This window comes from Heptranchias perlo, chromosome 5 (assembly GCF_035084215.1).
Source record: "Heptranchias perlo isolate sHepPer1 chromosome 5, sHepPer1.hap1, whole genome shotgun sequence".
Classification (NCBI taxonomy): Eukaryota; Metazoa; Chordata; class Chondrichthyes; order Hexanchiformes; family Hexanchidae; genus Heptranchias; species Heptranchias perlo.
Window position 1 is genome coordinate 134,630,799 of NC_090329.1, and position 26,956 is coordinate 134,657,754.

The window sequence follows — 26,956 nt, forward strand, 5'->3', positions numbered from 1 at the left end:
TTTGTCCATGTTTGGACCAAGGATGTAATGAGGTCTGGAGCCGAGTGGTCCTGGCGGAACACAAACTGAGCATCGGTGAGCAGGTTGTTGGTTAGTAAGTGCCGCTTGATAGCACTGTCGACGACACCTTCCATCACTTTGCTGATGATCGAGAGTAGACTGATGGGGCGGTAATTGGCCGGATTGGATTTGTCCTGCTTTTTGTGGACAGGACATACCTGGGCAATTTTCCACATTGTCGGGTAGATGCCAGTGTTGTAGCTGTACTGGAACAGCTTGGCTAGAGGCGCAGCTAGTTCTGGAGCACAAGTCTTCAGCACTACAGCTGGGATGTTGTCGGGGCCCATAGCCTTTGCTGTATCCAGTGCACTCAGCCGTTTCTTGATATCATGTGGAGTGAATCGAATTGGCCGAAGACTGGCTTCCGAGATGGTGGGGATATCGGGAGGAGGCTGAGATGGATCATCCACTCAGCACTTCTGGCTGAAGATGGTTGCAAACGCTTCAGCCTTGTCTTTTGCACTCACGTGCTGGACTCCGCCATCATTGAGAATGGGGATGTTTGCAGAGCCTCCTCCTCCCGTTAGTTGTTTAATTGTCCACCACTATTCACGACTGGATGTGGCAGGACTGCAGAGCTTTGATCTGATGGTTGGTTGTGGAATCGCTTAGCTCTGTCTATAGCATGTTGCTTCCGCTGTTTAGCATGCATGTAGTCCTGATTGTAGCTTCACCAGGTTGGCACCTCATTTTTAGGTACGCCTGGTGCTGCTCCTGGCATGCTCTTCTACACTCCTCATTGAACCAGGGTTGATCCCCTGGCTTGTTGGTCATGTTAGAGTGAGGAATATGCTGGGCCATGAGGTTACAGATTGTGCTGGAATACAATTCTGCTGCTGCTGATGGCCCACAGCGCCTCATGGATGCCCAGTTTTGAGCTGCTAGATCTGTTCTGAATCTATCCCATTTAGCACGGTGGTAGTGCCACACAACACGTTGGATGGTGTCCTCAATGCGAAGACGGGACTTCATCTCCACGAGGACTGTGCGGTGGTCACTCCTACCAATACTGTCATGGACAAATGCATTTGCGAAAGGTAGATTGGTGAGGATGAGGTCAAGTAAGTTTTTCCCTCGTGTTGGTTCGCTCACCACCTGCCACAGGCCCAGTCTGGCAGCTATGTCCTTCAGGACTCGGCCAGCTCGGTCAGTAGTGGTGCTACCGAGCCACTCTTGGTGATGGACATTGAAGTCCCCCACCCAGAGTACATTCTGTGCCCTTGCTACCCTCAGTGCTTCCTCCAAGTGGTGTTCAACATGGAGGAGGACTGATTCATCAGCTGAGGGAGGACGGTTGGTGGTAATCAGCAGGAGGTTTCCTTGCCCATGTTTGACCTGATGCCATGAGATTTCATGGGGTCCAGAGTCAATGTTGAGGACTCCCAGGGCCACTCCCTCCTGACTGTATATCACTGTACCGCCACCTCTGGTGGGTCTGTCCTGCCGGTGGGACAGGACATACCCAGGGATGGTGATGGAAGAGTCTGGGACGTTGGCTGAAAGATATGATTCTGTGAGTATGGCTATGTCAGGCTGTTGCTTGACTAGTCTGTGGGACAGCTCTCCCAATTTTGGCACAAGTGCCCAGATGTTAGTAAGGAGGACCTTGCAGGGTCGACTGGGCTTGGTGTTTTGCCGTTGTCGTGTCCGGTGCCTCGTGGTCCGATGCCGGGTGGTCCGTCCGGTTTTATTCTTATTATGACTTTTCGTAGCGAGATTTTACAACTGAGTGGCTTGCTTGGCCATTTCAGAGGGCAATTAAGAATCAACCACATTGCTGTGGGTCTGGAGTCACATATAGGCCAGACCTACAATCATGGCTTATGACTCCAGCAAGGCATCTGCAGAGAGAGGGAAAGAACAAACATAATGAGGCCCATGGGACTATAAAAAGTCTGGTAAGAGCAGACAATAACTAAAATTGTGTGTTAGGAGCCTGAATACATCTGGTGGCGACTGGCAAGGGTCTCCAGAATCATTGTAGCTTGTTGTATCCTGCATAAGGAGAAATGATTGCTGCTTCCATAAAGCAGATGGTTGGGAAGGACCTTCCTCCCCACAGTGTGAAGAGGGTGCAAAGCCATCAGTCTCCAACAGTGATATCAATAAATAGAAGTTGACAACAGAAAAATAAAGTCACTTCACATCTATCAATTCTGCTCTCCCACCCTCATAAAGTCTGTCACTGTCTAAGACTTTTGCTATTTGCTTCATAAGAAAGCATCTCACTTTCACCTGCTGTCATTCGACTCTAAAAAGTTGCAAGCATATACAGAAATGAACTGTGGACTCCATGTGATCAAGTTGTGTTTACTCTCCAGAATATTATTCACCAAAGGGGTATGAACAATACCAAGCACCTTTCCATAGCTACTGCTTAACAACGTATCTATTCTTTGTGCCTGCTTCCTTAACTGCTCTAGCTTCGAATCTAATATTTTTTGAGTGCTCCCTGAGTGAGCTGAGGTTGAGCAGTGAGTGTCTGTGATGGTTCGCCTGGAGCCTTAAGGTAACTCTCGTTTCGGGGACCAGCACCTTTCTCTTGCAGTCTCAAGGAGTGCCAGCTCCATGCCTGAATTCCTCTCCTGCACTGGAGAGAGCCCTTAGGAAGCAGGCTCATTGCTACTCTCTGGAGACAGCAACATCTGTAACCAATCCCTGCAGTCTGGGCATAGGCTTGGAGGTGCCATTGGTCAGTGTCATTACAGAATGAACTGTCCTAATCAGGTCTTGGAAGTTCTGTGAAAGTGTGATGTTCATTCTTACCCTCAAAGCAGCTTCGAGAGCAGTGGTGACAGCCAATATGGAAGCCACCAATATCATCAGAAGCTCATCCTGGCACAGAAATCTCCTGGACTGTCAGTCTCTCTAGGGTGTTCTGCAAGTCATAAAAAATTTCCTGTAATGTGTTGCAAGTGTGTAGTGCACTCCTCCCACTTCTCCATCTCAACAACATGCATTGAAACCATCACCACTGCCTGAGGAGCTGATGCTCCATAATTGTTGTTCTCTTGAAGACTGGGCCCCTGGGCTGCTCAGCCGAGGATTCTAATTTCTCTACCCTCCATAGAACAATGGCATTCTACTACTCCCAAGTCCTCATAAGAACATAAGAAATAGGAGCAGGAGTGGGACAGGTGGCCCTTCGAGCCTGCTCCGCCATTCAATAAGATCATGGCTGATCTTCAACCTCAACTCCACTTTCCCGCCCAATCCCCATATCCCTTGATTCCCCTAGAGTCCAAAAATCTATCAATCTCAGCCTTGAATATATTCAAAGACTCAGCATCCACAGCCCTCTGGGGTAGAGAATTCCAAAGATTCATAACCCTCTGAATGAAGAAATTCCTCCTCATCTCAGTCTTAAATGGCCGACCTCTTATCCTGCGACTATGCCCCCTAGTTCTCGACTCTCCAGCCATGGGAAACAGTCTCTCAGCATCTACTCTGTCAAGACCCCTAAGAATCTTATATGTTTCAATTCGATCACCTCTCATTCTTCTAAACTCTAAAAGCAGTCAAGGACATTCAGCCACCGATCTTCGGGTAAGCGTTCTCCAAGGCGGCCTTCGAGACACACGACAATACAAAATCGTCGAGCAGAAATTGATAGCCAAGTTCCGCACCCATGAGGACAGCCTCAACCGGGATCTTGGGTTCATGTCACGCTACACGTAACCCGACCAGCGAAAAAAAGTTATCTGTTTTAAATACAACGGGTCATTCTCTGTCTTTCTCTTCCTTTCGGATGTTTCTCTCTCTCTCTCTCTGTCTTTTGTTCTGGCCGTTTGTATATTCGGTAGTCCTGTAGGTAACATCTCTCTGTCTGAACACTTTGATTGCCTTGACAACGGGCAGTTGGAAAGATTATCTGTCATCACCAGGTATTGTTCTCTGACTATAAATGCGGTAACCATCCATGGAATCCCACACTCACCTGACGAAGGAGAAAGCCTCCGAAAGCTTGTGATTTTCAAATAAAACAGTTGGACTATAACCTGGTGTTGTAAGATTACTTACATCTTCTAAATTCAAGAGAGTATAGGCCCATTCTACTCAACCTCGACTCATAGGACAACCTTCTTATCCCAGGAATCAATCTAGTGAACTTTCGCTGCACTGCCTTCAAGACAAGTATATCCTTCCTTCGATAAAGAGACCAAAACTATACACAGTACACAGTACTCCAGGTGAGATCTCACCAAAGCCCTACAATTGCAGTAAGACTCCCTTACTTTTGTACTCCAACCCCTTTGCAATAAAGGCCAACATGCCATTTACTTTCCTAATTGCCTGCTGTACCTACATGCTAACTTTTTGTGTTTCTTGTACCAGGACACCCAAGTCTCTCTGGACACCAACATTAAATAGTTTCTCACCATTTAAAAAATATTCTGTTTTTCTATTCTTCCTACCAAAGAGAATAACCTCACATTTCCCCACATTATACTACATCTGCCACCTTCTTACCCATTCACTTAACCTGTCTATATCCCTTTGCAGACTCTTTGGACCCGATATTACCATGGCGGTGGGGGGTAGATTGGGCGCGTGGGTAACGCGCCCGGTGAAATCAGTCTGCTTCGCGCGCAATCGCAGGCTGATTGGATCCACTTACCTGTTCTTCCGAGCTCCCCCCGCTAAGCTGCGCGGTGGGTGGACTGCACATGCGCAGTAAGGTCTGTCAGCTGGAGGAGCTCTGTTTAAAGGGGCAGTGCTCCACTGACTGATGCTGCAAGAAATAGGAAAAATTACAGCATGGAGCAGCCCAGTGGGAAGGCTGCTCCCAGGTTTAATGATGCCTCACTCCAGCTCTTATTGGATAGGGTGTGGAGGAGGGGGAGGACAGAGATCTTTCCCCCGGCGGGCAGGAGGAAGCCACCAAGAAGGCCTGGCTCGAGGTGGCAGAGGAGGTCACCTGCACCACCAACACATCGCCCACCTGCATACAGTGCAGGAGGCGCTGCAATGACCTAAGTAGGTCAGCCAAAGAGAGTACACTTACTCATTCCCCTACACTCCGTCTGCCACATCACCGCCCCCACCCCACATCTCCTTCTGCACAGCCAACACTACTCTATCACATCACTCCTCACACCCATTCAAACCTCATCCTCATCTTACCTGCACTTACTCACCTCGCCAGTACTCATCCCGCCACTATCACTCAACCCAATCCTCATACAATCTCATGGCTCTATCTCATACTCACCCTCTCGAGCATCTCTTTCACGATCAGCCTCACTCAACCTGCCACTACCTGTGCTGCAGCCACAGGGCATGCATCACATATGTGCAGTAGGAAGCGTAAGGCAAACGTGTCGTGAGGGGATGCACAAGGGTGTTTGAGGGTTTGTCATGGTTTTTACTTCTATTTAATTTCTGATCAACTCACATTACATATTATATTGGCACCACTACTGCCACGTCTTTGTGAATCTTGTCTGGTTTGTGCAATAATGCCCTTTCCTGAGGATCACAATGAAGTCCCACAACTGATGCCACCCATTGTGTCACTGCAGAGTGGGTATAGATGTATTTGCAGGGCTCTTTTGTGCAGACGACTGAGAGACGTCGGCGATGTCCCCGGTGACACCCTGGAAGGATGCGGAGGAGAAGTTGTTGAGGGCAGTGGTGACTTTGACAGCGACAGGTAAGAGGATGGTGCTCGGGCCAGCCGGGAGCAGCTCGGCATGAAGGAGGCTGCAGATGTCCACGACTACATGTCGAGTGACTCTGAGCCTCCGTGTGCGAGAGGTCCAGGAAGCTGAGCCTCGGTCTGTGGACCCTGTGGCGAAGGTAGTGCCCTCTGCGACGCATCTCTCTCTGCGGTTGCCCTCCCTCCTGCTGTGCAGGTGGATGTGTCACAGCACTGTGTTGTGGAGCTCCACGTGTCAGAGCTGGACGGCGTGGCCGGCGAGGCTGGTGATGCTGTTCGCCCTCCGAGGAGGTCATGACTGCAGCTACGGCGGCCCCCATCCGGAAGATGTACATCTGAAGGGGTCCGCAAGGTAGGTACATGTGTCTGGACACTAGGGTAAGTGTGCAAGTTGGTGAATTTTATTGTTAGGAGGAGGGTGGTGGAGGCCAAACTTTGTCCAAAGTGACAGAGTGGCCTCCTGCAATGAGTGAGGGTCTCCCCCCCACCTGTCAAATGGACCTTTGCAGCTGCCACAGGCTGATGGCTGCAACACGTCCATTTGAACTGGGAGTGTTTCCCCCAGTACAGGAAACAGTCCCAGTCAGTTGCAAAATCCCATCCCTGCTAAAATAACAGGTCAATCATGTCTGTAAACAACCTGAAGTACCTGTTCAATTACTTTAAGTGGCACCCCGCCAGCTTTAATTGCGGGGGCTGCATGCGCATGTGAGCGCGTCAGCGGGGAAACCCGGAAGTGGGCGGGTTGGAGCCGGGCTACAGACCCGCCCCGGGAATCCCCGATTTTCGCAGCCCCCCTGCCACCAATGCACCCGATCGCGGGTGCAAAAATCGAGCCCTTTGTGTCCTCCTCACTGATTACTTTCCCACCTAGCTTTGTATCGTCAGCAAACTTGGATACATTACACTCGGTACCTTCATCCAAGTCATTCATATAGATTGTAATTAGCTGAGGCCCAAGCAGGAATCCTTGCGGCACCCCAATAGTTACAGCCTGTCAACCTGAAAAAGACCCGTTTTTCCCTACTCTCTGTTTTCTGTCCGTTAACCAATTCTCTATCCATGCTAATATGTTATCCCCAACCTCATGAGCCCTTATCTTGTGTAACAGCCTTTTACGTGGCACCTTATCAAAAGACTTTTGAAAATATACTACATCCACTGGTTCCTCTTTATCTGCCCTGCTAGAATCCTCAAAAAACTCTAATAAATTTGTCAAACACAATTTCCCTTTCATAAAACTATGTTGATTCTGCCTAATCATATTATGATTTTCGAAGTGCCCTATTAGCACTGCCTTAATAATGGATTCCAGTATTTTCCCAATGACTGATGGCAGGCTGACTGGCCTGAAATTCCCTCTTTTCTCTCTCCCTCCTTTCTTGAATAGTGGGGTTACATTTCCTATCTTCTAATCCGCTGAAACCGTTCGAGAATCGAGGGAATTTTGGAAGGTGATAACCAATGCATCCACTATCTCTGCAGCCACCTCTTTTAGAACTCTTTTAGGAGTTAATCTCGGGTTCAGTTCTCCTTTACTGCAACATCAGGCAAGGTTTTTCTTTTTGCAATCATCAATGGAGACTGTGATAGCTTCTGCAGCAGACCCCCATTCTGCATTCAGCAGCAGATCCGCATCTAAGAATCAGCCTTTTGGGGGAGAGTGTTCCAGACTTCCACTACACTTTGTGTGAAAACTTGCTTCCTGATTTCACTCCTAAATGGCCTTGCTCTAATTTTAAGTTTGTGCCCCCTTTTTCTGGATTCCCCAACCAGAGGAAATAGTTTCTCTGTATCTACCCTATCGAATACCTTTTTCATTTTGAAGACCTCGATTAGAAAATCCCTTAATTTCTAAACACAAGGGAATGCAAACCAAGTTTATGCAGCCTGTCCTCACAAAGTTATGCAGGGCTACAACCATGCATGTCACACAATCTGGAGCATACTACAGAGCCCCCCCAATCTGTCTGGCAGCAAAAGACCCCAATGGTCATCTCAATGACCACTTTGATAGAGGTATGTGCCTCATTGTAGTGCACCTCTGCTGTTGTTCATGTCACTTTTAGAGGGATCATTATCCATGGGAGCAAGGGATAGACTTTGTCACCAACAAGTCATCTGTTGATGTGATTTTCTTCTCTGAAGAGGTTACGCAAGGTTGAATTATATATGCATCATGACAACTTCTAGCAACTGTCACGTTAACATTTATTATCCTTTGCATGGTCACACACAATCTGTACATTCAGGGGGTGGAAACCCTTCCTGTTGAGGGGGGTTTTCTGTAGGATCTCTGAAACAATTTCCCTCCCACCCCACTCCCGCCAAGTCCTTTCAGCATCCTTGTTGGCTCCTCCTTTCCAGTCTCGGTCACTCCTAATTATTTATTCTTTTTCACGTGTCTGTTCCCACAGCACTATTTATTTATCTCCTCGTAGCTTGTTCCCTTTCTAGTAATTATTTCCTTTTGGCACATCCCCACTGTATTATTTATTTTCAGCTGGCCTTGTGGTTATTTATTTCTAGCTGACCCTCATCACCAGCCCATCATTGGTAACATGCCAATCTATACAACGGCATGACAAATTCTAGGGACGATCAACTAGCATCATGTTCAACAATGATTGCTAAGATGCCCTTATCCATGATCTTTAACAGCAATTTATTTATTCTCCATTGATTTTTTAAAAATATTTTGGTGATTTATTGATGGAAATGATTTGGAGGAAGTACTGAGTAGATAGTGCGGAGAACTGAAGTACCATCAGCAAAGATTGTTCAAAAATATACTTTTAAAAATCAACATAAAGAGAAATAAAAAACATATTAAAAGATAACTCTATGCAACAACTGTGACTTTTTTAAATGGTGTACTGAAGATGGTTGTTATTAAAAAAGAACTTGCATTGATATTGTGTCTTTCATGACCTCAGGATTTCCCAACATGCTTTATAGCCAATTAAGTACTTTGAAGTGTAGTCACTGTTATCATGTAGAGAAATATGGCATCCAATTTGCACACATTGAGGTCCAACAAACAGCATTGAGAAAAATGACCAGAAAATCTACTTTTGCTGCTGTTGGTTGAAGGCTAAATGTTGGCCGGTACACCTCTCCTGCTCCTTCTTCAAATACTATGTTGATCTTTTACAGCCATCTGAGAGGATAGATGGAATCTCTGTTTAACATACTCAAAAAGCAACACCTCCAACAGTGCAGTACTCCCTCAGTACTGCACTGAAGTGTCAGTCTACATTATGTGTACAAGTCTCTGGAGTGAGGCTTGAACCCAGCACCTCCTGACTTAGAGGAAACAGTACTACCACTCAGCCAAGGCTGAGTGTTTGAATTACTCATTCAAAGTACTTTTCCATTTTACAGAATAAAATAATTGACGTGGAACATTTTTGATTTAATATTTTCTTAAAAACTGATTTTACCAGCAAAGGTACTCTTCGGTCAGGGCTTCCTCACTGCTGGGCCAATCTAGTGAATAGGACTGTCCCCATTCACCCACAGTAGCATCATAACAGCAGGGACACAACGTTGGACAAGACAGAGAGCCAAGTTGAGGCTAGGAAATCCTGCAGAACTAAAATTTATTTTCTACAGATCCATTTCAAGAAACATAGAAATGCCCATTGGTAATTTCATTGGAGAATCAATTATTTTCTTGGACGAGTACTTTGATGGAGGAGTATTTGAAAAGCCTAACTCTCCTTTGGCTTTCCTTCACTTCTATGCTTTTATCGTATCGATTGATCAACCACAAGATTATATCTATGATGCTACTGGCTTCTGATTAAATGGTACAATATAGCTAATAATCTAGTCATAACCTGTAATTCTCAGACTGATTTAACTTATTTAACTGTTAAAACACCTTACCATTTAAGAAAGTGATGTATCTGCAAATAGTATCTCTGAAAGTTTTCTTCTCTCTCTCCCCATGTATGGATTGGTTGAGTGCTCCCCAATTTTCAGATGCAGAAATAGCTGGTAAGAAAATATTTTCAAGCATAATCGCAGCACCGTTGAGTATTCCATCAGTAGCATCCAAGACGCAAAAGGATGCCTCCTGCAAGTAGGCATACTGGTTAGTCCAACATAGGTATTACTAAAACTGCTAGAAAAGAGCAGTACATGGCCAGAAGTCATATTCCTCAGTTTCTGATATAGGCCACCACAGAGAAAATTAAAGATTATCTATCCAGTAGAATCAGTGACATTCTTTGAATCCAAAACATTTACATTTCAGTGATGTTACTCTGGTCAGGTCAAGTTTGGGGGGGGGGGGGGTGGGGGGGAAAGAGACACAATTGCCCAGATTTTCCACTTACGCAAAATCCAGAGCATAAAACCACAGAACCATAGAAAAGATACAGCTCAGAAGGGGTCATTCAGCCCATCGTGTCCGCGCCGGCTCGAAGAACAACTTGGTGCCCATTCTAATCCCACCTTCCAGCACCCGGTCCGTAGCCCTGCAGTTTACAGCACTTTAGGTCCAGGTCCAATAACTTTTTTAAAGAGTTGAGGGTCCCTGCCTCTACCACCAATTTGGGCAGCAAATTCCATACACCCACCACCCCCTGGGTAAAAAAGTTTTTCCTCATGTCCCCTCTAATCCTTCCGCCAATCAGCTTAAATCTATGTCCTCTAGCTCTTGAACTCTCCTCTACGGGAAACAGGTACTTCCTGTCTACTCTATCTAGGCCCCTCATAATTTTGTACACCTCAATCAAGTCACTCCTCAGCCTCCTCTGCTCCAAGGAAAACAACCCTAGCCTATCCAATCTCTCCTCGTAGCTGCAATTTTCAAGCCCTGGCAACATTCTTGTAAATCTTCTCTGCACTCTCTCCAGAGCAATTACGTCCTTCCTGTAATGTGGTGACCAGAATTGCGCACAATACTCCAGCTGTGGCCTTACCAGGGTTTTATACAGTTCCATCATTACATCCATGCTTTTGTATTCTATACCTCGGCTAATAACGGAGAGCGTTCCATATGCCTTCTTCACAACCTTATCTACATGTACTGCCACCTTCGGGGACCTGTGCATATGCACTCCAAGGTCTCTCACTTCCTCTACCCCTCTCAATATATTCCCGTTTACTGTGTATTCCCTTTTACTGTTTGCCTTCCCTAAGTGCATTACCTCACACTTCTCCGGGTTGAACGCCATTTGCCACTTTTCCACCCACTCCACCAACCCATTGATATCTTCTTGGAGTCTATAACTATCCTCTTCACTATCAACTACACGGCCAATTTTTGTGTCGTCTGCAAATTTGCCAATCATGCCCCCTACATTCAAGTCCAAATCATTAATATATACCACAAACAGCAAGGGACCCAACACTGAGCCCTGTGGCACACCACTGGAAACAGATTTCCATTCGCAAAGACATCCATCGACTTTTACCCTTTGTTTCTTGTACTGAGCCAATTTTGGATCCAATTCACCACATTTCCCTGTATCCCATGGGCTTTTACCTTTCTGACCAGTCTGCCAAGTAGCAGAAGTAGGGTGGTACACAGTTCACTCTTGCCCAATGTGAAGTGGACTAACATCACTGTTGTTTCAGGAGTCAACTTAATTTAAAAAATCAGGGTATACCACAGGCATCAGGAAATCAGGGTATACCACAGGCATCAGGAACATCACTGATTGGAAGCTTACCCATTTGAGGTAGGAATACACAGGCTGGTGCAGGATTTAAAGAAGCTTAATGAGCCAGACATCCAGCAAAATGAATTTACAGCCCAAAAAAATGCCTGTGAGGTCTGCTAGAGGAAAGAAAGCCCCCAACTTGTCCGATGCGGTTGATAAACAGCTCCCGAATGAAGTCAGACAGTTCAGATAGGCCCTGTTTAGAACAGAGTAACATGGCCCCAAGGACAACTGTTCATGAGGGGAGGGAGGTGGCCAGGAAGTCAATGCCAACCCCACAGGCACAGCCACACAGTGCTGGAAAAGGTTAATGACCGTATTACCATGTTAAACAAAATAAGAGGAATCAGCTACAATTTCCAAGAAAGCACTGTACTAAGCATGTCTGCCACTGACACTTACCTCCTTTTACACTGTGTAGAAGTTCTTGAATTGCTTACCATTAACGCCTACGAGGCAGCATAGCGCCCTTTACACCTTTACGTGAAAGTAACCTCTAGACAGACTTACATTTATTCACCCTGCTAAATGCCTTACATGGAATCTGGGAATACAAATTCCATTTCTGTGCATCTGGCGGACATCAGAAATTCATATCATGAAATTATGCACCTGCACGTATGATTTCCCAACCATTAGAATTAAGGAATGGAGAGTCATGGGCTGGGATTGCATAATTTCATCATATGCCATCATTTTCAAATCTTCTCTGGCTACAGGCGTGGTGCCAGAGGATTGGAGGGCTGCTAACGTTGTACCATGATTTAAAAAGGGAGAAAAGGATAGACCGGGTAATTACAGGCCAGTCAGTCTTACCTCAGTGGTGAGCAAATTATTGGAAACAATTCTGAGGGACAGTATTAATTGTCATTAAGAAAGGCATGGATTAATCAAGGACAGTCAGCATGGATTTGTTAAGGGAAGGTTGTGTCTGACTAACTTGATTGAATTTTTTGAGGAGATAACAAGGAGGGTTGATGAGGGTAGCGCATTTGACGTAGTCTACATGGATTTTAGCAAGGCTTTTGACAAGGTCCCACATGGCAGACTGGTGAGAAAAGTAAAAGTCCATGGGACCCAAGGGAAAGTGGCAAGTTGGATCCAAAATTGGTTCAGTGACAGGAAGCAAAGGGTAATGGTCGAAGGGTATTTTTGTGACTGGAAGGCTGTTTCTACTGTGGTTCCACAGGGTTCAGTACTAGGTCCCTTGCTTTTTGTGGTATATATAAATGATTTAGACCTAAATGTAGGGGGCATGATTAAGAAGTTTGCAGATGATACAAAAATTGGCCAAGTGGTTGATAGTGAGGAGGAAAGCTGTACACTGCAGAAAAATATCCATGGACTGGTCAGGTGGGCAGAAAAATGGCAAATGGAATTCAATCCAGAAAAGTGTAACGTAATGCATTTCGGGAGGGCAAACAAGGCAAGGGAATACAATGAATGGGAGGATACTGAGAGGTGTAGAGGAAGTGAGAGATCTTAGAGTGCACGTCCACAGATCCCTGAAGGTAGCAGGACAGGTAGGTATGATGGTTAAAAACGCATATGGGATACTTTCCTTTATTAGCTGAGGCATAGAATATAAGAGCAGGGAGATTATGCTAAAACTGTATAAAACATTAATTAGGCCACTAGTACTAGTGAGTACTATGTACAGTTCTGGTCACATTACATGAAAGATGTGATTTTACTAGAGAGAGTACAGAGGAGATTTACAAGGATGTTGCCAGGACTGCAGAATTTTAGCTATGAGGAAAGATTGGATAAGCTGGGGTAGTTTTAATTGGAACAGAGGCTGAGGGGTGATTTAATTGAGGTGTATAACATTATGAGGGGCCGAGATAGAGTGGAAAAGGAGGGCCTATTTCCCTTAGCAGGGGGCTCAGTGACCAAGGGGCATAGATTTAAAGTAATTAGTAGAAGGATTAGAGCGGAACAGAGGAAAATTTTTTTCACCCAGAGGGTGGTGGGGGTCTGGAACTCACTGCCTGAGAGGGTGGTAGAAGCAGAAACCCTCTACTCATTTAAAAAGTACTTAGATGTGCACTTGAAATGCCGTAACCGACAGAGCTACAGACCAAGTGCTGGAAATTGGGATTAAGATGGATGGGTCTTTCTCGGTGCGCACAGACACAATAGGCTGAATGGCCTCCTTCTGTGCCGTAACTTTCTATGATTCTATATGTGTTACCAAGAGTACATTGCTTGGAGTATGCACCCATCCTAACACATATTATGGGCTGTACACTAACACCTGGATTTTACTGCACGTTATAGTAACCATAATTCTCACTTTATGCAATCTCTTTCAAGGACAAGACAGCTCATAACATTAGAACGAGAACTACAACAGGTGGCAGTCTTCCAAACCTTCACGCTTTCACTCCGAGGAGGAAGTTCGCAATCAGAAAGAGAGGGTGTGGAGGTAGGTTGAAGACATCAGAAGGCATCAAGTGATGGGACAAAAGGATAGCATGTACCAGCTGCACTCATGACATTCTGCTTCCCCTCCTTCTCATGTTACTGTTACCTCAGATTATGTGCTTTCGAATTATAACAAAAAAAATCTGATGCCACTGTTACTGAAAATGGGCCTGGATCTTTCTCCTAAAGCCTGCCCAATATCAAGCAGAGGCAGAGAAAGAAGGAAAATAGGGCCAAAGCCCTATCCCAAAAAAAGGTCATCAGGATTTTCCTCAGGCCTCACTTGACTCAAAATGCAGCCATGTGTCCTGAGCTTGCCCCAGCACATGTAAATGGCTTCCTTCCCTGATGTATTTTCCTTATGTACCACCATTTTCTTGTCCCTGGGAAACAAGGACTAATACAGCGTTCTAGCAGAAGGGGAGAACACTGTGAAAGCTATTTCTTGAGAACCTGCAGGTAATTTAATAGCACAAGAGTAGAAGTGAGGCAGTTGAGAAATTTGCTAGTAAAATTCACTAGCCACAATAATTATATATTTTTCTATATTCTTGATTTCCCATTAGGAATTCCCCTTTCTTTCATTTTGAGGAAGAGGGTGACAAGAATATAGAGGAGATGATGGAAGCCGGGAGAGTCCTGCATCATAGATGCCGTCAGACCCCTACCTACGGATACTTACACTGGAGAGTATACTGTCCTTCACATGCACATTTTGGCTGCCACTCCACATCCAAGCCCATTAATTCTTTCTCCCTTTTCTTTTTCTTGAGCCCTCCCCTTCCTCACCCTTCACCTTTCATTTCTCTCCTCTTGGGTACTTTGCTTCTACTCATCCCTACTCCAATCCATCACTTCTCTGCCTTTATACTCTCCTCCCACCGTCCCAGGCTTGAATTTCTTTCAATAAACCCACAACTATCCTCTGTGCCTCTCTTGGCATTCAGTCCATTGGGCCATCGAGGCACCTGTCACTGCTTCCTTACCAGCAACACCCCAACCGCCCCCATCCTCCTCTTACAGACCTTCCTGACCACTGGGGTCTAACCATGGCAATCTCTTTTGCAACACACTAACCCCACCCACCACTACCTCCTTGGATTCTGCCAGCAGATCATACACCACCCCCTCTACATTTCCCACCAGAACGTCCTGCCTACAAATCAATTTCATCCCACCATAGGATCTCTGACTTTCACTTTAGACTCTTGTATCATTTTTTCCCCATCCTGCTTAAAACCAGGACATGTCTCTCCTAATCTTTGTCATGCCTACGTAACCTGAATTCCCATTGGACCTAAGCCCATTACTACTATCTTCATTTTTTGTCTCTCTACTGTCTTCCTGCAACCCTGTCATGCCATCTTTCATTTCTCCCCCCTCGGGTATTTCTCTACCGCCCTCCTAAGCCTCACCGAAATAGTCTCATTTACTTCCTCCTTCAGCCTCTGCCCTGAGTGACTCCTCATCTTTGGTGATTTCAATCTCCATCTCAACTCACCTTGCCCTCTCTCCTCTGATTTAATTGCCCTCCTTTTCTTCCCTTAACCGGTCTCTCCATAAAAACTCTCCTAGCCATATTTACAGCCACCCCCTCGAGCTTACCATCTCACGTGGCCTCTCTACTTCCACCATATGGATCACAATCAAGGCCATCTCTATCCACTTCACTATATCCATCACCACTCATCTCCCTATCACCTTCCTACCCCACTTCTTTCTACATTCACCTCGGAAAAAAACTCTTCCCCCATCACTTACAACTGTATTTTAAAACTCCTGAATAACCTTTCATCTTCAATTAACACAATATTTCTACAGCTGTCGATCTGTTCAATCACTGCCTCTCTTTTACTGGGGATAAGGGCATTAAGGGCAGAAGTGACGGTGTGATTGAGCAGATTGGTAGCTGCAGAAGTGGCAGTTGAATAGAGGAGGGCCAAAGGCCAGACAGTTGGAAGTTTGAAAGTGCCATTGTAAATTTCCTCTCCTCTGTACTACACTAAAGTGTCAGCCTAAATTATGTTCTCAAGTTCCTAGAGCAAGGCTTGAAACTATAACCTTCTTAAGGTGAGAGCGCTGCCACCTGGCCAAGCGAACACTTGTGCACAGATGATTGGCTAATGTTATTATGTCATCAGTGAAGCTTGGAATGACCTTTGGCATAGATGTTAAGAGCAGTTGTAACCTTAACCGTCACTTGTGGTGGAGGTGGTCTGTAGATTGAGTTGTGGCATGTGGCATAACTCATTGATGGACTCTTTTGTAAAGTGCAGCCTTTACACTGCTCCTGGGACAACTGGAGGTAGGAACACGTCAAGTCCATGTAGTACATAGAAGGTACAGCACAGAAATAGACTATTTGGCCCAAGCTGGTGTTTATGTTCCACTACGAGCCTCCACCCACCCCTCTTCATCTAACCCTATCAGCATAGGTATGCTTTGTATGTTTTGTGCTGCCTGTCCAGTTTAAAATCGCTTCATTGCTCCCTTCAAAAAAAAAACAGAAACAAGGGGATTGGCAAATGAAAACACACTGACATTTTTTTTTATTAGTTCATGGGATGTGGGCGTCCCTGGGAAAGCCAGCATTTATTGCCCATCCTAATTGCCCTTGAGAAGGTGGTGATGAGCCGCCTTCTTGAACCAATGCAGTCCATGTGGTGAAGGTTCTCCCACAATGCTGTTAGGTAGGGAGTTCCATGATTTTGAACCAGTGACGACGAAGGAACAGCGATAACTTTCCAAGTCGGGATGGTGTGTGACTTGGAGGGGAACTGCAGGTGGTGGTGTTCCCATGTGCCTGCTTCTCCTGTCCTTCTAGGTGGTAGAGGTCGCGGGTTTGGGAGGTGCTGTTGAAGAAGCCTCGGCGAGTTGCTGCAGTGCATCCTGTGGATGGTACACACTGCAGCCACGGTGCAGCGGTGGTGAAGGGAGTGAATGTTTAGGGTGGTGGATGGGATGCCAATCAAGCGGGCTGCTTTATCCTGGATGATGTCGAGCTTCTTAAGTGCTGTTGGAGCTGCATTCATCCAGGCAAGTGGAGAGTATTCCATCACACTCTTGACTTGTGCCTTGTAGATGGTGGAAAGGCTTTGGGGAGTCAGGAGGTGAGTCGCTCGCAGCAGAATACCCAGCCTCTGATCTGCTCTTGTAGCCACAGTATTTATGTGGCTGGTCCAGTTAAGTTTCTGGTTAATAGTGACACCCAGGATGTTGATGGTGGGGGATTCGGCGATGGTAATGCCATTGAATGTCAAGAGGAGGTGGTTAGACTCTCTCTTGTTGGAGATGGTCATGCCTGGCAGTTGCCTGGCGTGAATGTTACTTGCCACTTATCAGTCCAAGCCTGGATGTTGTCCAGGTCTTGCTGCATGCGGGCACGGACTGCTTCGTTATCTGAGGGGTTGCGAATGGAACTGAACATCGTGCAATCATCAGCGAACATCCCCATTTCTGACCTTATGATGGAGGGAAGGTCATTGATGAAGCAGCTGAAGCTGATTGGTTCTGGACACTGCCCTGAGGAACTCCTGCAGCAATGTCATGGGGCTGAGATGATTGGCCTCCAACAACCACTACCATTGTCCTTTGTGCTAAGTATGAATCCAGCCGCTGAAGAGTATTCCCCCTGATCCCCATTGATTTCAATTCTACTAGGGCTCGTTGATGCCACACTCGGTTAAATGCTGCCTTGATGTCAAGGGCAGTCACTCTCACCGCACCTCTGGAATTCAGCTCTTTTGTCTGTGTTTGGACCAAGGCTGTAATGAGGTCTGCAGCCGAGTGGCCCTGGCGGAACCCAAACTGAGCATCGGTGAGCAGGTTATTGGTGAGTAAGTGTCGTTTGATAGCACTGTCGACGACACCTTCCATCACTTAGCTGATTATTGAGAGTAGACTAATGGGGCGGTAATTGGCCCGATTGGATTTGTCCTGCTTTTTGTGGACAGGACATACCTGGGCAATTTTCCACATTGTCGGGTAGATGCCAGTGTTGTAGCTGTACTGGAACAGCTTGGATAGAGGCGCAGCTAATTCTGGAGCACTAGTCTTCAGCACTACAGCCGGGATGTTGTCGGGGCCCATAGCCTTTGCTGTATCTAGTGCACTCAGCCGTTTCTTGATATCACGCGGAGTGAATCGAATTGGCTGAAGACTGGCTTCTGTGATGGTGGGGATATCGGGAGGAGGCCGAAATGGATCATCCTCTCGGCACTTCTGGGTGAAGATGGTTGCAAACGCTTCAGCCTTGTCTTTTGCACTCATGTGCTGGACTCCGCCATCATTGAGGATGGGGATGTTTACAGAGCCTCCTCCTCCCGTTAGTTGTTTAATTGTCCACCACCATTCATGACTGGATGTGGCAGGACTGCAGAGCTTTGATCTGATCCGTTGGTTGTGGAATCGCTCAGCTCTGTCTATAGCATGTTGCTTCCGCTGTTTAGCATGCACGTAGTCCTGATTGTAGCTTCACCAGGTTGGCACCTCATTTTTAGGAACGCCTGGTGCTACTCCTGGCATGCTCTTCTACGCTCCTCATTGAACCAGGGTTGATCCCCTGGCTTGTTGGTAATGGTGGACTGAGGAATATGCTGGGCCATGAGGTTACAGATTGTGCTGGAATACAATTCTGCTGCTGCTGATAGCCCACAGCACTTCATGGATGCCCAATTTTGAGCTGCTAAATCTGTTCTGAATCCATTCCATTTAGCACCGTGATAGTGCCACACAACACGTTGGATGGTATCCTCAGTGCGAAGACGGGACTTCGTCTGCACGAGGACTATGTGGTGGTCACTCTTACCAATACTGTAATGAACAGATGCATTTGCGACAGGTAGATTGGTGAGGACGAGGTCAAGTAAGTTTTTCCCTCGTGTTGGTTCACTCACCACCTGCCGCAGGCCCTATCTGGCAGCTATGTCCTTCAGGACTCGGCCAGCTCGGTCAGTAGTGGTGCTACCGAGCCACTCTTAATGATGGACATTGAAGTCCCCCATCGAGAGTACATTCTGTGCCCATGCTACCCTCAGTGCTTCCTCCAAGTGGTGTTCAACATGGAGGAAGACTGATTCATCATCTGAGGGAGGGCGGTAGGTGGTCATCAGCAGGAAGTTTCCTTGCCCATGTTTGACCTGATGCCATGAGATTTCATGGGGTCCGGAGTCAATGTTGAGGACTCCCTGGGCCACTCCCTCCTGACTGTATATCACTGTACCGCCACCTCTGGTCGGTCTGTCCTGCCGGTGGGACAGGACATATCCAGGGATGGTGATGGAAGAGTCTGGGACGTTAGCTGAAAGGTATGATTCTGTGAATATGGCTATGTCAGGCTGTTGCTTGATTGGTCTGTGGGACAGCACTCCCAATTTTGGCGCAAGTCCCCAGATGTTAGTGAGGAGGACTTTGCAGGGTTGACTGGGCTTGGTACAGTCTCCCCCCAATTCCTACCTTCTCTACAAGATATTCTCCCCTGCCCTTTCAAAATTCACTACCTTCCTGTCCTCTCTAAACGTTTCCCTCCATATAAACTCTTCCAGCCATCCCCTAGAACTTGTCATCTACCATTGCCTTTCCACCCGTCTCCATCACCGACCGGGTTATCTGTAGTCATTTCCTTGTCTTGCTTACCTCCAACACCCTCCATCCTCTTTCAACCTCACTTCTCTGCACCACCCCTGGCAAAAACTCTCCCGCACGTCACCTACAACTACTGATCCTTTAGCCCTCCAATCAACACGATTGGAACGAAAGCACCCGTTTTATAGGCACTACGCGGCCAACTAAGACTCAAAAATGGGGTCTGCCATGCGTGCGCACTTACAACGGGAAGAGCGCGGGATGCCATCTTGGTGAACAGGTTTGCGCACGCGTGCGTGCGTGCGCATGACCACCAGCAGCATGTAGAGCAGGGCGATCACGACGTGCATCAGTGTGCAATGCTGATTTCAAGCCACCGCTGCCATTTTGCAACTACATACTCCAGACAATGCCCTGTCTTAACCTTGCTCAGCTGAACACAACGTTAAATGACATGAAAGAACCCTCACCAGTACTATTTAAAGGGATCATGAAGTACTTACACATTACCATAGTAGGCACAGGAGGAGGCCATTTGGCCCATCGTGCTTGCTCTTTGAAAGAGCCATCCAATTAGTCCCATTTCACTGTTCTTTCCCCATAGCCCTGTAATTATTTTCTCTTCAAGTATTCATCCAATTTCCTTTTGAAAGTTACTATTGAATCTGCTTCCACCACCCTTTCAGGTAATGCATTCCAGATCAATATAACTCATTGCGTAAAAAAATATTTCCTCATGTCGCCTCTGAACCTTTTGCCGATCACCTTAAATCTGTGCCCTATGATTACCTTAAATCTGTGCCATCTGCAAACTTTGAAATTATACCCTCTATACCCAAGTCCAGGTCATTAATACATATCAAAAAGAGCAGTGGTCCTAATACCGACCTCTGGGGAACACCACTATATACATTCCTCCAGTCTGAAAAACAACCGTTCACCACTACTCTCTGCTTTCTGTCCCCTACCCAATTTTGTATCCATGCTGCCACTGTCCCTTTAATCCCATTGGCTTTAATTTTGCTAACAAGTCTATTATGTGGTACTTTATCAAATGCCTTTTGAAAAGTCCATATACACAACATCAACTGCACTACCCTCATCAACCCTCTCTGTTACTTCATCAAAAAACTCAATCAAATTAGTCAAACACTATTTTCCTTTAATAAATCTGTGCTGACTTTCATTTATTAGCCATACTTTTCCAAGTGCCAATTTATTTTGTCCCAGATTATTATCTGTAAAAGTTTCACCACCACCAAGGCTGGGTTTATCCCTCTCCTTTTTTGAACAGGGGTGTAAAATTTGCAATCCTCCAGTCCTCCAGCACCATCCCCATATCTAAGGAGGATTGGAAGATTGTGGCCAGAGCCTCAGCAATTTCCACCCTTACTTCCCTCAGTCACCTAGGATGCATCCCATCTGGACCGGGTGACTTTTCTACATTGAGTACTGCCAATCTTTTAAGTGCCTCTTTATTTTTATCCTATCCAATAGCGCTACTATCTCCTCCTTTACTGCTACGATGGCAGCATCCTCTTCTCTAGTGAAGACGGCTGTGAAATATTCATTTAGTACCTCGGCCATGCCCTCTGCCTCCACAACAAGATCTCCTTTTTTGTTCCTAATCAGACCACACTTTCTTTGACTACCCTTTTACTATTTATAGGTTTATAAAAGACTTTTGGGTACCCTTTTATGTTAGCTGTTAATCTATTCTCGTACTCTCTCTTTGCCCCTCTTATTTCCTTTTTTAGATCTCCTCTGTACTTTCTGTATTCAACCTGATTCTCTAACGTATGATGAGCCTTACATTCATCATAAGCCTCCTTTTTCTGTGTCATTTTAATCTCTGTTTCTTTAGTCATCCAGGGAGCTTTAGCTTTGGATGCCCTTCCTTTCCCCCTCGTAGGGATTTGTCTACTCCTGAACCAACTCCTCACTGAAGGCCTCCTATTCTTCAATTATTGATTTGCCTACCAATTTTTGATTCCAATTCAACTGGCAAGGTCCCTTTTTAACTCACTGAAATTTGCCCTCATCCAGTTAAACATTTTCACATTCCTTGTCCTTTTCCATAACTTTTCTAAACCTAATGATATTATGATCACTGTTCCACAAATGCTCCCCCACTGAAACATGCTCCACCTGCCATACTTCATTCCCCAGAACTAGATCCAGCACTGTTTCCTTCATGTTTGGGCTGGATACACACTGTTCCAGAAAGTACTCGAACACATTTCAGGAATTCCTCACACTCTTTGCCCTTTACAATGTTACTGTCCCAGTCTATACTGGGATAATTGAAGTTCCCCATTATCACTATGGTATAGTTCTTGAATCTTTCTGTAATTTGCCTGCACAAGTTCTCCTCTATCTCCTTCCCTCTATTTGGTGGCCTATTGTATACACCCAGTAGCCTAATAGCTCCTCTATTGTTCCTTAATTCTAAACAAATTCTGTCTTTGACCTCTCAACTAAATCATCCCTTTCCAGTGCTACAATAGCTTCTTTAATCAATACTGCTTTCCTTCCTTCCTTATTTTTCCTGAATGCCTTGTAGCTGGGAATATTAAGTACCCAATGCCCCCCTTCTTTGAGCCAGGTCTCTGTTATTGCCACTATATTTCATAGTCCTATGTGGCGACTTGAGCCTGCAGCTCACCAATCTTATTAACCACGCAACATGCATTTACGCACATGCCCTCCAATCTCATCTTAGACTGCTTCACATTTGCCCCGTCTGATCCCTCCTATTTTTGAACTATTCTTTACTCTAGTGCTACTTGTCCCTCCCAATCCTTAGTGCATCTTGTTTCTCCTCCTGGTGCCCATCCCCCTGCCAAATTAGTTGCTGGATTATTTCTTCTGGTGTTGGGGCAATTGTACACATTCTTGGAGGTTTCCGATACTTGGCTAAAGTTTAAGTACTCTGCAGGGAGTTGTCTGGAGGAGTGAGCATGAGGTTCTGCACGGATTGCAGGTTTCCCCATGGCATAGGGTATCATTGACTGCACGCACATTGAATGCTGCTCATCTGAACTCGGCTATATTCATTGACTGAAAGAGATTCCACTCCCTCAATATGCAACTGGTGTGCAGCGCATCATGCAGGTGAATGCCCACTATCCTGGCAGCAATCATGATTCTTTCATTCTGTGGCAATCCTCTGTTCGACCTGTATTTGAACCAGCATGGCAAACCAAAGGCTGGCCACTGGGCGTCAAGGGTTATCCCCTCATGACATGTCTCATGGCTACGGTCAGGAACCCACACACATGTACACAGCAGGCCTACAATGAGAGCCATGCTGCCACAAGGAACATTATAGAGTACACCATTGGCATCCTCAAGCATCGCTTCCACTGCCTGAACCGCTCTGGAGGAGCCCTGCAGTACTTAGCTTCATCGGGTATCGAGATCTGTGGTAGTGTGCTGCATGCTGCCCAACCTGGCCATTATGAGGGAACAACCCTTACCATCACCTATCAGGCGAGAAGCTGAGGAGCAGGAGCACGAAGAAGAGGAGGAAGAAGTGGAGAAGGAGGAAGTGTAAGAGGAAGTGGAAGGGAGGCTACAACATAGTCAGGCCCTTTGTGCCAGTGCTCTACATGATCACATTATTCATGAACAATACCAGTAACCTCAACCACACCTCCCATTCACCAACAGTCCCACATTCTTTACCTTTCCTCGATCACTGACCATCACACCATCCTCTTTCTGACAACACACACTAGTTCCTCCCTCAGTACATTGCAGAAATAAAAACTAAATCCGAATTCAAATTTATCAACTCACTATTAAATAATGCTTACAAAATGAATCTAATCACCGTTGTGCATTCCCTTAGTGCCTGTCTTTCGTGTGACTTTACCATTCCTAGTGCTCCTACGAAGTGCTTCCCCAGTGTCCAGAGCATGGGTGATGGAAGGTTGCTGACCTTCAATTGAGGAGACCGCAGAAGGCCTTGGAGGACGACTTCGAGCAGCTCTGGGCCAACAGGGCTCGGCTTCAGGCTATACCGTCTCGGTGTGGGCTGCAGCAGTCTGGGCTTGCTGGCTGACAGGTAACAACAAGGGCACTGGCAGAGTGACAGGGGTGGGTGCAGGAATGCTGTCATCCAGAGAGAGGATAGTAGGTTCCTGGTCCATGGAGCCACTGCCACTCTCACTGCCAGGGTGGTGCCTCAACAATTATGGTGATCTATTGGAGAACAGATTGCTGGACTGCTGTGACATCCTGGAAACCCCTTTCAACAGTGGTACCCAGGGCCACGATGGTATCAGTCTGGGCTTCCACGGCAGCAGTCAGACCTTTGATGGAAGCTGTTTTTTTTTTAGTGAACCTAGGTCCCTAGTATAGTTAACATTTTCTAATTTCAACGTAATTTAAAAGGGGTAACTAAGCTAAGGCAAGTCATGGCAGCAGACCTCGCACCCGTGATATGCCCCTCCTGCAAGATGTGGGAAGTCATGGACACTACCAGTGTCCTTGCCGACCATGTGTGCAGGAAGTGTGTCCACCTGCAGCTACTGACCGATCGTATCTCGGAGCTGGAGCTGCGGGTGGATTCACTGTGGAGCATCCGCGATGCAGAGAAACTCGTGGATAGCACGTTTAGAGAGTTGGTGACACCACAGGTAAAGGGTGTACAGGCAGGAAGTGAATGGGTGACCACCAGGCAGAGTAAGAGGTGCAGGCAGGTAGTGCAGAGGTCCCCTGCGGCCATCCCCCTCTCAAACAGATATACCACTTTGGATGCTGTTGGGGGGGATGACTTATCAGGGGAAGGCAGCAGCAGCCAACTTCCTGGCACCACGGGTGGCTCTGCTGCACAGGCTGGGAGGAAAAAGAGTGGAAGAGCTATAGTGATAGGGGTCTCAATTGTAAGGGGAATAGATAGGCGTTTCTGCGGCCGCATCCGAGACTCCAGCATGGTGTGTTGCCTCCCTGGTGCAAGGGTCAAGGACGTCTCGGAGCGGCTACAGAACATTTTGGAGGGGGAGGGCGAACAGCCAGCTGTCGTGGTGCACATAGGCACCAACGATTTCGGTAAAAAAGGGGATGAGGACCTAAAAGCAGAATATAGGGAGTTAGGAGGTAAATTTTAAAAATAGGACCTCAAAGGTAGTAATCTCAGGATTGCTGCCAGTGCCACGTGCTAGTCAGAGTAGAAATAGGAGGATATTTCAAATGAATACGTGGCTAGAGCAATGGTGCATGGGGGAGGGATTGAAATTCCTGGGACACTGGAACCGGTTCTGGGGGAGGTGGGACCAGTACAAACCGGACGGTCTGCACCTGGGCAGGGCCGGGACCGCTGTCCTAGGGGGAGTGTTTGCTAGTGCTGTTGGGGAGGGTTTAAACTAAAGTGGCAGGGGGTTGGGAACCTGAGCAGGGAGACAGAGGAAAGCGTATCAGGAAGGGACAGAAGGTATGGAGTAATAGGTAAAGTGTTAAAAAAGGAAAAAGCAGGAACGAAGTGTCACAAAACAGATTTGAAAGTTCTTTATCTGAATGCACGTAGCATTCGTAACAAAATGGACGAGTTAACGGCACAAATAACTACGTATGGGTATGATCTTGTGGCCATTACAGAAACATGGCTGCAGGGTGACAACGACTGGGAATTAAATATGCCAGGGTATTTAACAATCAGGAAGGACAGGCAGGAAGGAAGGGGAGGTGGGGTGGCTATGTTAATAAAGGAAGGAATCACTGTAATACAGAGAAATGATATTGGGACAAAGGATCAAGATAATGAAACAGTTTGGGTAGAGATAAGGAATAATAAGGGGAAAAAAACACGAGTGGGCGTAGTATATAGGCCTCCTAATAGTTGCAACTCTGCTGGAAGAAGTATTAATCAGGAAATAGTCGGGGCATGTAACAAGGGAACAGCTATAATTATGGGGGATTTTAACTATCATATTAACTGGACAAATCAAATTGGGCAGGGCAGCCTTGAGGAAGAGTTCATTGAGTGCATTAGGGATGGATTTCTTGAGCAGTATGTAACTGATCCTACAAGGGGGCAGGCAACCTTGGACCTGGTCCTGTGTAATGAGTCAGGATTAATTAATAATGTCCTAGTTAAGGATCCCCTTGGGATGAGTGACCACAACATGGTTGAATTCCATATCCAATTAGAGGGTGAGAAGGTTGATTCTAAAACAAACGTACTGAACTTGAATAAAGGAGACTATGATGGTATGAGAGCGGAATTGATTAAAGTGGACTGGAAAAATAGATTAAAGGGTAAGACGGTACATGAACAGTGGTGTTCATTGAAGGAGTTATTTTACAACTTTCAAAAAAAAAATATTCCACTGAGGAAAAAAGGGTGTAAAAGAAATGACAGCCATCTGTGGCTAAGTAAAGAAATTAAGGATAGTATCTGACTAAAAACAAGGACATATAAGGTAGCCAAACTTAGTGGGAGGATAGACGATTGGGAAGTCTTCAAAAGACAGCAAAAAGTAACGAAAGGATTGATTAAGAAAGGGAAGTTAGATTATGAAAGTAAATTAGCAAAAAATATAAAAAGAGATAGCAAGAGTTTCTACAGTTATATAAAAAGAAAAAGGGTGGCCAAGGCAAACGTAGGTCCCTTAGAGGACGAGACCAGGAAATTAATGGTGGGAAACATGGAGATGGCAAAAATGCAGAACAAATATATTGTTTCAGTCTTTATGGTAGAGGACACTAAGAATATCCCAACACTGGACAAACAGGGGGCTCTAGGGGGGGGGAGGAGCTAAATACGATTAAAATCACGAAGGAGATGGTACTCAGTAAAATAATGGGACTCAAAGCTGATAAATCCCCTGGACCTGATGGCTTACATCCTAGGGTCTTGAGGGAAGTGGCAGTAGGGATTGTGGATGCTTTGGTAATAATTTTCCAAAACTCTCTGGACTCAGGAAAGGTTCCGGCAGATTGGAAAACTGCTAATGTAACACCCTTATTTAAAAAGGGTAGTAGGCAGAAGGCTGGAAATTATAGGCCAGTTAGCCTAACATCTGTGGTGGGTAAAATTTTGGAGTCTATTATTAAGGAGACAGTAACGGAACATTTAGATAAGCATAATTTAATAGGACAAAGTCAGCATGGCTTTATGAAGGGGAAGTCATGTCTGACAAATTTGCTTGAGTTCTTTGAGGACATAACGTACAGGGTGGATAAAGGGGAACCAGTGGACGTAGTGTATTTGGACTTCCAGAAGGCATTTGACAAGGTGCCACATAAAAGATTATTGCTTAAGATAAAAAATCACGGGATTGGGGGTAATATTCTGGCATGGGTGGAGGATTGGTTATCTAACAGGAAGCAGAGAGTTGGGATAAATGGTTCATTCTCGGACTGGCAACCAGTAACCAGTGGTGTTCCACAGGGGTCGGTGCTGGGTCCCCTACTCTTTACAATCTATATTAACGATTTGGAGGAGGGGACCGAGTGCAACATATCAAAATTTGCAGATGATACAAAGATGGGAGGGAAAGTAGAGAGTGAGGAGGACATAAAACACCTACAAGGGGATATAGACAGG

At 46.0% G+C, this 26,956-nt stretch overlaps 1 protein-coding gene across 1 annotated transcript in view; it reads right to left on the reverse strand.

Annotated features, from left to right (window-relative positions):
• LOC137322210 (dynein axonemal heavy chain 8-like) overlaps positions 1-26,956 on the reverse strand; it is a 1,468,904-nt gene that overhangs the window by 1,387,406 nt on the left and 54,542 nt on the right. The window contains exon 5 of the mRNA XM_067985326.1: positions 9,611-9,800. Coding sequence (XP_067841427.1) covers positions 9,611-9,800 — 190 coding nt within the window. The remainder of the gene's footprint in view (positions 1-9,610; positions 9,801-26,956) is intronic.